At 39.1% G+C, this 15,279-nt stretch overlaps 1 protein-coding gene across 1 annotated transcript in view; it reads left to right on the forward strand.

The window, feature by feature from the left end:
* The window catches only part of LOC107596708 (collagen alpha-1(XIV) chain-like), a 123,104-nt gene that overhangs the window by 99,274 nt on the left and 8,551 nt on the right, over positions 1-15,279 (forward strand). Inside the window, exons 33-41 of the mRNA XM_016287506.1 lie at positions 822-908; positions 2,787-2,840; positions 3,286-3,330; positions 3,446-3,541; positions 3,629-3,682; positions 8,710-8,763; positions 12,298-12,351; positions 12,434-12,505; positions 14,358-14,393. Coding sequence (XP_016142992.1) covers positions 822-908; positions 2,787-2,840; positions 3,286-3,330; positions 3,446-3,541; positions 3,629-3,682; positions 8,710-8,763; positions 12,298-12,351; positions 12,434-12,505; positions 14,358-14,393 — 552 coding nt within the window. The remainder of the gene's footprint in view (positions 1-821; positions 909-2,786; positions 2,841-3,285; positions 3,331-3,445; positions 3,542-3,628; positions 3,683-8,709; positions 8,764-12,297; positions 12,352-12,433; positions 12,506-14,357; positions 14,394-15,279) is intronic.

Below are 15,279 nucleotides of genomic sequence, written 5' to 3' on the forward strand. Positions count from 1 at the left end.
TTGGAACGACATGAGGGTGAGTAATGACAGAACTTTCATTTTTGGATGAACTATCCCTTTAGATGTTACAACATTTGGCTGTCCCAGCAAATGACTGTGTAATGAAAAAAAAAAAAACACTGTTAAAATGTCAAAATAGCAACTCATTGTGCAATGTTATTGTTAGCATTTCAGTGACTTGGAAATGAGTAAAGACCCCATAAAACAGTTAAATAACATTCATTGTATATGTAAAAAACAAAAGAAAACAAAACTTAATAATGTAAATAATATTGAAAAGCTAAATCTAAAAAAAAATGACTAGTTTAAAACAAATGCTAACAAAATGACCATAAGCAACCTTGTAATTAGCTATCATTATTTACTAAGGTTCTCTGCTGTGATGGCTAATTTTATGATTTTATAGTTGTATGTACTGCCAATATAGAGTACATTCGATGCCTTAGCGATATGACTCTTTTGTTCTCTTCCTGTATCATTTTGGATACTTGTATAATGCTGAAAAAAAAAACTCTAATAAGTGATCTCAAACCGGCCATTCTGGCAATCGTCCCTAACTTTAAAGATCCATGTCCACTCTACAAATAATTCAGTTATGTAGTCTTGTAGCAGACAAATAGACTTGGTACTCCATGGATAGGACGAACAATATCTCCAGGTCGCTTGCTGTGTTTGTGCACTTGCAAATTAATGACTTGAGGGAATTGCACAGACATCCTTGGTTGACTTGGACAAATAAAGTTCTGTTAGATTCCTAGAGAGGAAATAGTCCCGTGTTTGAAATGGTGTACGGCATGTTGTTTTGTTTGTGCTTCCATCAGAGAGTAGAAGAAGACTGTCCTGCCATGCCCCATGCCTGCACCTGTGCTCAGGACAGCAAAGGACCACCTGGACCCTCAGGACCACCGGTAAAACCACTGATTTCACCTCTCACTAACAGCCAACCTTAGAATGTGATCTGTATTAAACTAGATGATAGATGGGGTAGACCAGGGAGATTTGTAACACAGGGTTGCAACATCAAAAAATTTAACCAATTAGAAATGAGCTAGTTTTTGTACAAAAACATGATTTGACAGGACAAAAACTATTTTTAGATAAGTATATGGATAATACATAAAAATGTAAGAGACATAGCACAAAAAAACAGACTTACAGATGTCAATACTAGTCTTATGTACGTTAGCATAAAATCTAGCTCCTCAACTTTAGCATAACAGCTTGGTGACAGAGCTACTCCAAGTCGCTTTCATACCAGCATAAAAACTACTGTAGCTAATACACTTTAGCTGACAAACTTGCTATTATACTTTAGCATTAGTGCTAGCTGACATACTTTAACTGACAAACTCGTTCTCAATATGTTTGAGAAAACATCTTTATAGATTGCGATGCAACAAAGACTGTAGGGATTTGTGACTTTCATACGGTCACATGACCATGATTAGTCTCCAGGAACATTCTAGGTTCAGGTGTCTTTCTCAAGAACGCAGAATCGTAAAGGATTCTTGAGGAGCCAACAGCTTTTCAGTTTTTAGTCTGAAGCCTTAACCATATTGCCCTTTAGGGAAAAAACACAGAACGTGTTAAGAAGGAGCACGAAGATATTAAAGATATAAAATGAAACGGGACACTGCTTAAGAGATTGAGAAAAAGACCTAGCATTAGATTGCTCAATTCAGCCCATGCTGCAGGTTGAACTCAATATGGCGGGAACAAATAAATGAGCTCATTTGGAAGGCAGCATCGTATGCACCCTGAGGGAAAATGTATTTCTGAGGCCTCAAAAAGGCCATGGTGTATAAACAGCAGTTCTTTCGAGAAAGTCATTACGAGGAGATCGATTTATCAAAACCGATTAGTCCACTCCTGTCCTGTCTGCGTTTATAGATTCCTTCATCCATACAAACCCATTTCCATGACCAAGAGGTGGTTGCAAGGAAGACGATTGCATTTCAGTTTTGTATGCATTATTCCTGCATCTTGATATTAATATTACTGTCATGTGTTCTAAAGTCTTTCCTATGATTACACCGGCTGCTCAAATGAACCGAAAATGTCCTGTTAAGTCATCACATGCATCTTTCAAATTAATATTTATGCTTGCGTATTCTCAGCTTCCACCGTCACCAGCAGGATTTATTAAGTGTGTTTTGAGCAAGCTCATGAATCAAATTTGCCCATAGCCTTCAGTGATAAGAACTACCTAATTGCGGCCATTGGGGATGCAATTAGAGTAAACACAGGAAAAAGAAGACGTGCAAACAGGGTTAAATTACTAGCGGTTGCCTGCAGCAGTGGGGGCAAGAGTTTATGAGGGTCATAAGCGGGTGGGATATGGTTTGAACCAGGTCAAGGATACTCTCTACCAAACTGCAGGCAGATTCAATCTGATATTTTTGAACTAGCCAATTTTGCAGTATTTGAAGTCATCCTGAGGCCTCCTTGAACGTTTGCTGAAGGCCCCTAGTGGACTCCGCCCCCCTGGTAGATAACCATGGTAGAGTATTGTTCTATTAACTTAGCAATATACTAATGTCAAACTCTTGCTAGTTGAGTCTCATTTGTAGAGTGTTCTGAATTGGTCACTTATGAGGGTCCATGGCGGTTAGCACACTGCTTATGTAGGAAACAAGGCAGCTCACAATGCTTTGGAACAGAGCTAGCGACAGTGTTTAAAATTGCTTTTTTGACACATGCCCCAGCTCTGGTCATTAAGAAAATGTGTTTGCTTATTCTGAGTCTTTCAGTTTGTGTTTATCTAATTGTGTGTGTCTGACTCTCAGGGTGGTCCTGGTATCAGAGGTTCAAGAGGAGATCGGGGGGAGCCAGGCTTGACGGTAAAGTACACATATGCTTTATGTATCCCATATACAGGGCCACTTAGAGTTGTCATTATTTCCCAAAATAATAGACCCCGGACAAGAACTCAAAATGTGGAAATACATACAATGCATGTGCCTCTGTGTTGTTTTTGGAGCATACAAGTGAGTAAATCTCACCCTCGCTCTGGATTTTCAGAGAGCTCGCTTTTTTTATTTGTGTCTCTCTGTCCAACTGTAGTTTCATGTACAGTAAAGTCCCTCCAGATGTGTGTGTGTCCATTCACAGAATACATCATGCTTCTGTCCAAATAAAGCCATGCTGTGGCAGACATAATTTCATTTCATGCTCCAAAGTTTTATGTAAACTTGGTCCAAATGACCGCCGCTAAGAAGTTTGTCACAAGCTAGACTGTGACGAGTGTCTTTTGCTTCCTTGATTATTGCATTCCTGATGGAGAAGGAGACTGCAGGGCATTCACACTTTGTTTCAGCAGCCCGGCTGGTGGTAGGCCTGAAACGTTACGTAATTATATTGAGGAAATTAAACCCGGCAATGAAACCATGATGATTTTATAATGAGGCTACATTTATTAAGATAATGTCCTAACTTTATGTTTAAGGGGCCTCAAGGGCCACCTGGTGAGATCGGACCTCCTGGACCGCAGGGGCCACCGGGTCCTCAGGGGCCGAATGGACTGTCCATTCAGGGGCCACCGGTAAGCTGAATACTGGATTTTTATGCAAAGTTTGTTTCTTTCTTTTTATTAATGTTGCCTTTTCTTTTTCAATTCCTCTCTCCTCAGGGGGCTCCAGGAGAAAAAGGAGAGAAGGGTGAAATAGGTCTGCCAGGTCCTCAGGTAAGGGAAAATATATCACCCACCTGTCTCATCAGCACTTCACGACAGCTTCATAACACCCACGCGGTCTCTTATTAGCTAACCTCGTCTCTTCTGTCAGAGAGTTATAATTATCACAGTCCCATGAGTGTCTGTGTGTGTAGCTTGTGAGTGATAAGTCCTTCATGTGTGTCTGTATGTGCTGCTTATCCTGAATTTAAGAAAATTATTTAATATAAATCGATTAATACAAACAGATTGTGTCCTTCAGTTTTCAGCCTAATAGAATCAACTAGCGCCTTTATGTATTACTCAACCTTCCTAAACTTAGTTTGAAAACTCACTTGTAGGGAGAAGTTTTAGAATTGAGATATGCGTCTGTGAAAAATCTAAATCTTTTTTAAGGCGGCAAGAGGAATTATGAGGTTTTTTAGAAATGACTTACAATTCTCGTGTTCAGTTTTCAACTGAAAATTTGGCTGTAACTATTAAAAAAATACTAACCAAGTTTTAACTTGTTATTAAAAAATCTACTTTATACATTTTGATAGGTTAACCCTCTGGGGTCGAAGACTGCACTTGTCTTGTTTGTTTGGTCTTCTCAAAAATAATTATGAATGACAAAAGAATTGTTTGTACAAAAAATAAATAGCGCAAATATTATGTAAAGCTTCAGAGGGAGAGTTTTTGCTCTCTTTGCCCATTGTATTGTAATTGAGGTATGAATATGAAGGGGTAATAGCAAAATTGAGGTGAAAAAAAAAACACGTGAGCGGAGGCAGCGCTTCTATGTCACTGTGAATGGCAGATTTGTTGATCTGACAATGCGCAGATTCACAGAAATGTTGGAGTATTGGTTGCTTGTTGATTGTCCCAAATGTAATGTAATGTGGCGTTCCATGTGGCTTTAACTGGGAAACATTTGTGAAAACATCAGCTGGGACATGACAAGTTTACATTTACTATTTACACTACTGTTTAAAGGTTTGTGCTCAGTAAATATAGTGATTTAGTGATCCGGATAGGGTTGGCAAAATCATTCCACTAGCAAGGAACAGTGAATGAACATGTTCTGGAAAAGGACTTTGTGCATTTCTGTGATAGTACAACAAGGTGCTGTTGACTTACCGACCTCAGGCTTCTGGAGTGGATTTAGACACTTAAGACTGTGTGGAGGTTGGAGGGTGTGGAGCCCGTGGCTGTTCTTGATACAAGTATCAGTGTCTTGATCTTGATGTAAGCCACAACCGGTAGCCAGTGAAGAGAGATAAAGAGAGGTGTGACATGGGCTCTCTTAGGCTCATTGAAGACTAGTTGTGCTGCTGGTTCTGAATCCTTTGTAGAGGTTTGATTGCAATGGATGGAAGTCCAGCCAGAAGAGCATTGAAATAGTCCATCCTAGAAGTGACAAGGGCCTGGACAAGAAGTTGTGCAGCATGCTTCATTAGGAAGGACCTGATCTTCCTGATATTGTGCAACGCAAACCTACATGATCATGCTGTCTTTGAAGGACAGCTGGTCATTAAAGATTACCCCAAGATTTCTGACCAAATTTGATGAGATAATTGTTTGGGAACCTAGCTGGATGATGTAATTGTGCTGTACAGTTGGAGTGCCAGGGAAAACAAGAAGGTCTGTCTTTGCTAAGTTGAGCTGGAGGTGATATTCTTTCATCCATGTCATTCGTGCAGCTATCTTGGGATCATCTCATTGAAATAAAAAAATAAGGCTGTGTGTCATCAGCATAGCAATGGTAGGAGAATCCATGTGCCTATATAGTAGTCCCCAGTGCTGTAGTGTATATGGAGAAGAGAAGGGGTCCAAGAACTGATCCTTGAGAAACGACTCTGAGGTAACACCCCTCCAGGCAACCCTGAAAGGCCTATGAGGTATAGGTTTCAAACCAGAGTAGAGTTTCTGTGTTACCCAGTGATGAGAGGGTGGACAGAGGGATCTGATGATTGACAATGTCAAAATGGCAGTTAGATCCAGAAAAATTAGAACTTTCACAATCTGCAAGGATTCAGTGACTGACATTAATGCAGTCTCATCCAAATGGCCACTTTTGAAGCCTGATTGGTTCTCATCCAGCCGGTTATTCGGTGTTTAGTGTAGTTTTTAAGCAGTGGGGGGTTACCCAAACCTGCTTGAATGTGGTGGGAAAATGCCTGTGTGGACAGATGTTGATGTTGTGTGTGAGTGCTGGTAAGAGTGTAGGAGAAGTAGCTTGTAGAAGGTGTGAGGGAATGGGGACTAAAAGGCATAGTGGAGGATGACTTGGAGAGGAGAAGTTTTGATACTTCTGCCTCTGTGAGAAAATGAGGTGAGGAGATTGTTGGCTGTAGATGTGGTTGGTTACTGTGTGTGAAAACTGAAAAACTGACTGCTGATGATTCTAGATTTGTATTTGAAAAAATTGGCAAAATCATCAGCTGTTAAAGAGGTGGTGGGAAATGGCAGAGGGGGACAGGAGAAAGTTGAATGTTCTGAAGAGTTTGTGTGTAGCTGTTGATCTTGTTGTGAAAATATGAAGTTTTGGCAGTGTGGACTTTAACAGAGAAAAAAGAAAGCAGTGACTGATACATACTCAGGTCAGCTGGATTTGTGCCATTTTCTTCATGCATCCTTGCGTTTGGGCCAGTGTTCATGAAGAACATCAGACAATCTGGGGTTGAAGGGAGTAGAATGTGCTGGCCTAGAGGAGAGAGGACAGATATGGTCTAGACAAGAAGTTAAAGTGGAGCATAAAGTGTCTGTGGCACTATTCGCATCCAGTGATGAGAATTGTGTGGGAGATTGAAGACAGGATGGCACAACTGAGGAACGGTGGGAAGGAGAAAGGGAGCAGGTTTTGTCTGAATGCAACTGTCAGAAGGGTTGGTGGCACACAAGAAGTAAGTTGTAAACCAAAAGTAGTGAAGAAATTATCATAAATGCACAGAGGTTTCACCAAATGAGGTTGAGCTGTTTCCCTGACTTGTGAGTTCCTGTGGTGGTAAGCCGTTTAAGATCAAATGAGGCTAGGAGAAAGTGGAATGTTGAATTTGAATGGGACTTTCTATTCATCAAAGAATCTTAAAAAAGAAATCATGGTTTCCACAAAAATATTAAACAGCACAACAGTTTTCAACAATGCTAATAAAAAAATGGTTGGGCTACATTTCAGCATAATAGAATGATTTCTGAATTGAACACAATATTACTATTTTTGCTGTATTATTGATCGAATAGCATAAGAGACTTCTTTCAAAAACATTTAAAAAACCTTACCGACCCCAAACATTTGAAACGTAGTGTACATTGGGAAACCCAGCTTCTCTTCCTACTCATTTCAGTCCACCACACACCTCTACATAATAATAAAGCACTTTGACATGAAAATGATCATATTAAGATTTGAGGGAGAATCTAATGTGCCTTAACTCAAAAGACAATTCTAAGCAGGCAGGATGGAATTCATAGTTTTGCCTCAAGCAGATGTCTTAGACTTTTATGCTTCTAAAGCCTCTTTCACAAGCTTGTTAAATTTCTCCCTTTTCTGTGACAACCAACTGCTGGTTTTTAGATTTCTGCGGAAAGTGTCACCAAAAGGCTTCTAAAACATTCACAGTGACAGTTCCATTTGTTGAGGAATAGCTGTTTGATGTGAAGCCAATGACAACCACTCAGGAAAAATCCCTATTGAGTTCTCCAGGGTGACAAAAAGAACATCCTGGCTTTTCCAGTGGTCAAAGTACAAACACACACACCCACCCACCCATACGTTCCTCAGTCTTCCAGTATAGACATCAAGTCTTGAGATGGATATCCTCCTTTAAGCAGAGGGGCCATCCGCACACTTGCTTCCATTAGCAGCCGGTATTGAGTTCTTTCAGAGTTATGTTGGCAGTAAGTAGGAAGTGGTCTTTGCCGTACTGCAGCAGAGATGCCCATAGTTCTCACTCAGGGCTAATCTAGCCTGTCAGCCTGTGAATTATATTCATTGGCTGCTGGTTGCCAGTCCTCCATGTCATGTGCCGCATCTCTTCCCTGGTCTGTCTCTGCCGCTGGCGCTGAGAGCCCCGTATATAATACTGTTATGGGTGCCCTCACACACAGTTTCAGAATTACGAGTCCACTTGTGATGAAACGAAGCCCATTTTAGTGTGTGTGTGTGTGTGGTGCTAATATATGGGGTGATGTTGAGTTGAACTTCTTGATTCGTAGTTTTGTAACTGAAAGGATGAAATATCATACCTTTATGAAGACAGTTTCATCTAAATTAACATATTTGTACATGCTCACCTGGAGATGAGCATGCATTTTCAGTTGATGCTCTGTAGGAGCTGAGCGGCAGGTTTTTGCAGGGGATTATGGGATTGTTAAAAGAGCGATGCAAGGGGTGACAGCCATAAAAAGCAGAGAAATGCTCAACTTTATGCAAATGGGAGGTGGAAAATGCTAATCGCTGAGATGGAAGCAGTGACGTCTGTAGTAGACATTTCGAACTGTGTCACAGTCCTGGTGTTTCTTGTGAATTTAGTGCTTTAAAGAATAGTTTACCCCAAAATATAGTTCTACTTACCCTTCCAAATCTGTATGACTTTGTTCATCCTGTGGGACGCAAAAGAAGATATTTGAAAAATGTTTCTTTCAAATGTTTTTGCCCTTACAATGAAAGTCAGTGGGTTCCATACAATGTAAGTCAATGGACTGGAATTGATTTTCATTGTGGGTACAAAAACACTCAGTCGTTTGGTTGCCCTGATCTTCAAGGACTAGGCTACAGTTTATGTTCTTTTTATGTAAGATATCATAGCAGAGCAGCTCTTCAAATCACAATGACTCAGACCACACAAACTGTCTTCACTTTCGATTACCTCCTCAGCCTTGAGATTGAGCACTTTGATAATGTCAATATCGTAGCCGGTGAGAATGGAAGACATTCTGTGTATGCCAATGGCCACGTGAAACAATAGGGCTGAACATTTATTACTCGGCAAAGGCCACACATTTTGTAAACAGCTATGTCTGTCATTGATTATGTTGTCTTGTTTATTTACTTTCAGGGTGTACCAGGTGCCAGTGGAGGACCAGGCCGAGATGGACCTCCAGGACTGAGAGTAAACGTTTTTCATAAACTCAATTCAAACTTTATTGTTAGTTCTTCATGATGATATCAGATAAGCTGAGGAAGTTGTACGATTACAAATGACCGTTTGTAATATTCAGGGTTGTCAATCAGTTTTGTTAATTGTTTTATAGATGGTGCACAAATACAAAACACCATGACCACCGTCGATACTAAAATTAACACTAATACTAAAAATACAATAAACATTAAATTCATAACATAAGATGAAAAATAAAACCCTACATAGTTATGTACATACCTGATAAGAAAAATCTAAGAAGAAACAGTTCTTTTGATGAACAACCAGAGAATTCTGAGAAATGTCCATTTATGGGTTTTCACTGTAAATTGCTTCCAAAAACTGTTACTAATCAGTAACCAATTAACAGGTTTTTACCGTAAGATTTTGACTGTCTTTTACCATTAAAATGATTTTCAGTGTAATTTTTAGTTTTATTAATTGATAGTCATATTTTTGTAGATTACATTTAAAGCATTCAGTCAATTAAGATAATTCTTTGTGATTTTATTTGACTTTTTTATTTTATTTTAAACAGTCATACTGATACATTCAGTCACATCTCAAAGTTTTTAGCATCTGTTAAAAATGCATATGGAAACCCCTGTGTACTTTTCCATTCTTTGCACTCCATCCTGCATGAATAATTGGGAGGTGGGATGATCCCCTGCAGAATGAGCAAAAATACACCTTGCATTTAAGTGGTACTTCAAACTTCCACTGGAGGGAAAATCACTTACTACGGAATTTACATTCAGGTCAGGGGGCATAAATTGTTAATTTGCGTTAATTTTGCATTAATGCATTCATTTTTAGACCACTGTTTTTTAAAAAGAATTCATTCGTATTTAATGCTTTAATGCATGAGTTAACTTTGATGGCCTAAGTGATATTATAAAGTAAACGCCCTTTCAGTCATGCCATGTAAGAACAATTCCACATGGACGGCTTATCAAATGAAGCTTATGTGTTCTTCTGTGTCTGAACAGATCTGATTACGCTGAAGGAGGCCCTGACTCACAGATTCAATTTACAGGACTGCTAGTCAATAACACCACAACCTGAACTAATCAGATCTGTCCCGCTAGACTATCATAATAAGTGCTCTCAACGTGTTTGTTTTCGTTATTGATTTTGTTCCTTGTATCCAAACCAAATTAAGCAACTTGTGAACAAAGCCTTAACTTGACATTTCGGAATCACGCACATGTGATTCACAGATCCTTAAAATGATTTTAGTATCAGCTCACATGTAACACGTGAAATATAATTGCCTCCTAGTCTAGGTGTTTTGTGCTGCATAGAGAGGTTTAATATCGTTATTCATAAAAGAGCGGAATCGCATATACAGTATGTATGTAGCCTATACAGATTAAGATTGAAAAAAGGAACACTAGACTCATTCTGTGAACTGTAATGAAAAATATGCACGAGGTGGTTATTCGATTACCATTCCCAAAGCCGTGTGGTGTAATTAAATGTTAATGTCTTAGTGAGAGAGTGCAAGTTCGCCATCTCTGTTTAGTAATGAGCAGCCTGAGTGGAAATGTTTGACTGAATCTGTCATTTTGCATAAGAAAAGAAAAACAAGGAGCACAAATGGAGGTGTTTCAGACCACACTGCTGCTTACTGAGCTGATTTAAAGCAGGTTGAGGGATAAATCTGCTGTGGTTTCATACACAGTAACTCACTATGACAGTTTAACAAAGAAAGCAGATGTTTGGCTTTGAATTTATGATAATCTCTAAACAGAACATTTGTAAAAGAATATTAGTACAGTTCCAAGGTTAACTAACTGGTTGTCTTGCCTGTAAGTGGCACACAATAAAGTGCTGAAGAAATTATTCAGTATTTCTGGGATTTTCACTTGCAAACAGATTTCATGAAGACACTAGAATAAAACTGTACAAAGCATGGTACAAAGAGGTGACATTTCTAGATTGACACCAAACTGGGATGGGCAATATATGAAATATACACAATATATTCAGATTTTGCTGGAAATAAAATTAAGCAATAATGTGAATATCACAAATATTTTAATAAGGTCACTGATATAAATGCAGAAAAAAAGAGTCTAAAAAGAGTCTTTCTGAATCTAATTAAAGTGTATTGTTGAAATGATTAAATAATTTCTTGTCTTCACTTAGTGAAAAACTGGTGAATACGTCTTGATTACTTTAAGATAACGGTTTCTACCACCATTTTGAATATTGAGAATAATATGAAATGTTATTTGAGCATCAAATCAGCATATTAGAATGATTTCTGAAGCATCATGTGAAACTAAATCCTAGAAGTCTAAAATTCAGCATTGCCATCATAGAAATAAATTACATTGTAAAATTATATGTAGTTCTAGTTCTGGAATGTCATTGTTGCAGTGAATAAATGGTGTGTTTGGCCTCATTGTATATGAGCATAAAGCAAAGAGGTGTTAATAGCATGCTTCCACCATGACTCCTTCTTGAGGGAGGTTCTTATCCACCTCAACACACACATAGCTTCTGTGAGAGAAAAACTTCTGTGACCTCAAGCACTCATATGGGATTGCTATGTTGCGTGCACTCAAACTATTCTGAGGCTTTATGCTCATGAAGTGTGGTACTCCAAAAGTATGTTACACTTACATGTTACACTAGGCGATTTAAATGTTACATTGTTTTCCCTTTCCTCCATTAGCCTGTTTCCCAAAAGAGCCAGATATTTAGGGCAATGAGGCATGTTCAGTGGAAGAACACTTAAACTCAGTTGGATCACTGGCTAAAAGGAAGCAGCCAGAACTGTATTATATAATTTGTGCAGACAGATCTGACATTAAGTTGTTGTTGTTGAGTCTCGATCCCCTACTGAGGTACTTCAGGTGCATCCCAGTATTCTATAATAAAACAGTAGTGGAATGGATGTTCCAGTTAAAACACATTTCCACCTGTTCTGTTACTTTACTGTTAGCGTTTGTGTATCTGGTCTTTTGCATTGGGAACGTTGACTGTTGAACTGTTCCAAAAAAGTTAATGCTGCCAGTGTACAGAGGTCAGCCAGAGTTGAACACATGCTGTTCATTTAGTGAGATTCAAGTGAGTTTCATCAGGCTGATTCAAACTGGTAAATTTTGAGTTTGTCTTTTTTGAGTCATTTGTTTGTGAATCAGACTAGACTCTTCTCGCTGTATATTTGTTTTTGCGTGCAGCCCGCAACAACATTATTTTGCAGTTTTTTATCTCATCACATTTATTTCGGAATACAAACTCACATTCACAACTTGGGTAACGATTTATTTTGCTAAAGAAAAGCTGTGCAGGAAGCACTGGCACTTCATAATGTGTTATCTTCATTTCTGCTTACTGTTTCTTAGATTCCCTTATGAGAATTGGGACTTTGGCGTTTTATGGTTTCATACAAATGTGCTAAAAGAAGATGTTATGCTGTATTTATATTGATATATCACAGTTTTTTATTTTAAACAAAGTTTAATTGTGGTCATCAAAATTATTTCGTTTTAGGGCCTACCGGGTAAGGATGGACCCCAGGGAGGACAGGGCCCTCCAGGACCAATGGTATATAACATGATAAAATCACTCTTTGAGTCTTTCTGAGACTTGGTCATGAACCTTTTGTCCTCTCAATATCTCATTTTAGGGAAGCCCTGGAGCTCCTGGGGCTCCAGGACCAAGTGGATCTCCAGGGCAAATGGGTGATCAGGGGACACCTGTGAGTATTGCATTGAAGTCATGTTGAATAAACTAAAATCAAAATATTGTAGACTGCAAGTCGTGGCATCAGCTGATAATTAAGTCTGTGTCCCTGTATTTAAGCAAGAGGTGAAGTGTTTGACTCAGTTCTATAAATGTGGTTTTGTGGAGTTCTTGTTTATTTCTTTGAAGGAACATTGAATTCTGGCAGACTATCCTACTGCTGACTCATTCGCTTTAGTGTCAGACTCCAGCATTATTCTCACTGAAGTACCAGACCACCAAAGCTGAAAAGAGAGACCAGAATTAAACATATTTTGAGGTCATAAAGCAAATTGGTCCTTTGGTTCCCCACTCAACTGATATTGAATATACCTGATTTAAAAAACAGCATGGTTTGGTGGTGATGTGCTGATGTTCTCATTAGGCTTCTCTTGGCAAGGCTCAACAATAAGGATGGCCCGCTGGTCCAGGGCAAACACAAGAGGGTTTTATGCCAATTTACAACTTTTACCATTGCCGTGGTGCCAGCAGAGCAATCCTTACTGTTAAACTTTTCCTTAGTTAACCATATTTGCCAGAAAGACGTTGGCCAACCAGGTTTTGCTGGTAAACAGAATGATTATAATGGTCCTCCAGCTAGACCAGAGGTGTCCAATTCTGCTCCTGAAGGTTCAACCTGCTTCAGCACACTTGCCTGGAAGTTTCAACATTATCTGGTTCAGGTGTGTTTAAGACCAGCTCTGCAGGATAGTGGCCCTCCAGGAGCAGGACTGGACATCCTCAAGCTAGAGTAACACCAAACCTACACTAACTAGCCTGATCTATTCAGCAGGATGATTTTTGCTTTGAAAGTCCACGTGTGTAGAAGCTAGAAATCCACCTACAGTATTTATCATGAAGAGTCACTTTATTCATGCCTAGAAATTAGTTATGAATGCTGGAGCAGACGGCTCCACATGAGTAGAGTTTGGGCTTTGAAGCACTTTGTTTTTAGGCTCACTGTAGCTCAGTTTCAGCCTGCAAAGATCTATCTCATACAGTCCGACTGGTCAGAGAGAGACCTGTAAACTGAGAAATCTCAGGTATTGTTTGCCTTTGACTGAAATGTTTGTTTCCCATTTGTATATTAGAAGCACAAGGAATTCTGAATTAACGTCAGTCTCTATGAGTTTCCTGCTGAGTGACACCTATATAAGTTGGAGCTCTATTACCTTGCATTTGTTCTCATAGATTTGTAAAGTAGAACCATATGCACAGTCGTTGAGGACCATCTGCAGAGCTCGATTGCAGTGTAACCTCTCAACACTGAATTGAAACCTGTACGTCTTTCTTTTTATAAGCCCTGGAAGAGAGATAGTCAGTAAGATGACAAGTTTATGACCAATTGTGGCCCAGTTTATAGAAGAGCAGGGCTTTGTTAATTCTACTACAATATAGATATAGAGCCATAACCTCATGCTCCGATGTGTGAAATTACATGCAGTACTTTAAATAAACTATGATCATATTCTCACACAGTCTGGCACAACAACCACATATCCTCACGATGAGTCCCAGTGAGCCTCCAATGAGTCTGTCTCAGGGTTACATCTCATTTTTACCCAGATGTTATGATATCAGAATTGTTTAGCAGCCACGGTGCTCTGGCCACAAATCTCAGTCTGTTTTCCAACACATTAGGTCAGTGACGCATCCATTTTATGTTTTTGGCTCATGCGTTTCATCCGTGATCGATTTGGTCCGCTCTCACATTCAAATCCCCCTCTCCAAACAGTCATTAATGTCTTTGTGTTTCTTTTTGGTCTTTTTCTTCTCCAATCGGTAAATTCTGAAATGTTTGTCTTCAATTTCTTTTTCTATTTTTGCAGGGGCCTCCCGGCGCCAAAGGCGAACGAGGAGAGAGAGTGAGTCTCCAATCTGCATCTAAACTGTCATGGAGTTTAGATTAGGGTGGAGGCATGTGGCACTCGGGTGGTGCACATAATGGTGGTTTATCAGCGGCAGGATTAAGAGGCTTGCTGACAGGCCTCTTGATAAAAATCACAGCAGCAGCACTGAATTATAGCTCCTTCGCTTTTTATGTCTAAATGCTTGGGGTTTTTAATTCAGTCGCTGCGGGAGCATTAGAAAAGCTGACTAGATTAGACTAAAGCTGTCTATCAAGCCTCACAGTCAGACTTGGTCCAGAGCTTCCACACAACAATATATTTGTGTTTTTATTCTTTGGTTCTGATTTCTCCACTGCTGTGGTACCGGCCACCACACAAAGGGTGTGTGGAGAGTGTTAAATTGGGTGAATTAAACACCCACGTTGTACAGGCTCTTAGCCTCCATTTAAAGCAGCTAAAGTGGCAGCTTGTGGTCTTAATACATGCTGTATGCTTGCTTTTATGGTGTAAACAGTGGTGTTAGTGGATTGGAAAATTAATTAGCACACAGAATGGACAGTGTTGTCAAAATAGTTCATTTATTAATTTACTTATTTATTATTAATTGTTATTTACTGTAGTATGGCAAGTAACAAAGTAGTTGCCTATCTATCTATCTATCTATCTATCTATCTATCTATCTATCTATCTATCTATCTATCTATCTATCTATCTATCTATCTATCTATCGTATATATTATTATTATTATTATGAACATGTTCAATGGAATGGACAGATCCACTAATCCACTTATCAGAATGAGCTATTAAAAAACACGTTAATTTGTTGTTGTTCTTAATGTGAGAAACACTCTAAATCCGGTCTATCTGAGTCAGAATTCACCACCCTAAAGCTCATCCT

This window comes from Sinocyclocheilus grahami, unplaced genomic scaffold, assembly GCF_001515645.1.
Source record: "Sinocyclocheilus grahami isolate Dianchi unplaced genomic scaffold, SAMN03320097.WGS_v1.1 scaffold222.1, whole genome shotgun sequence".
In the NCBI taxonomy this organism is placed as follows: domain Eukaryota; kingdom Metazoa; phylum Chordata; class Actinopteri; order Cypriniformes; family Cyprinidae; genus Sinocyclocheilus; species Sinocyclocheilus grahami.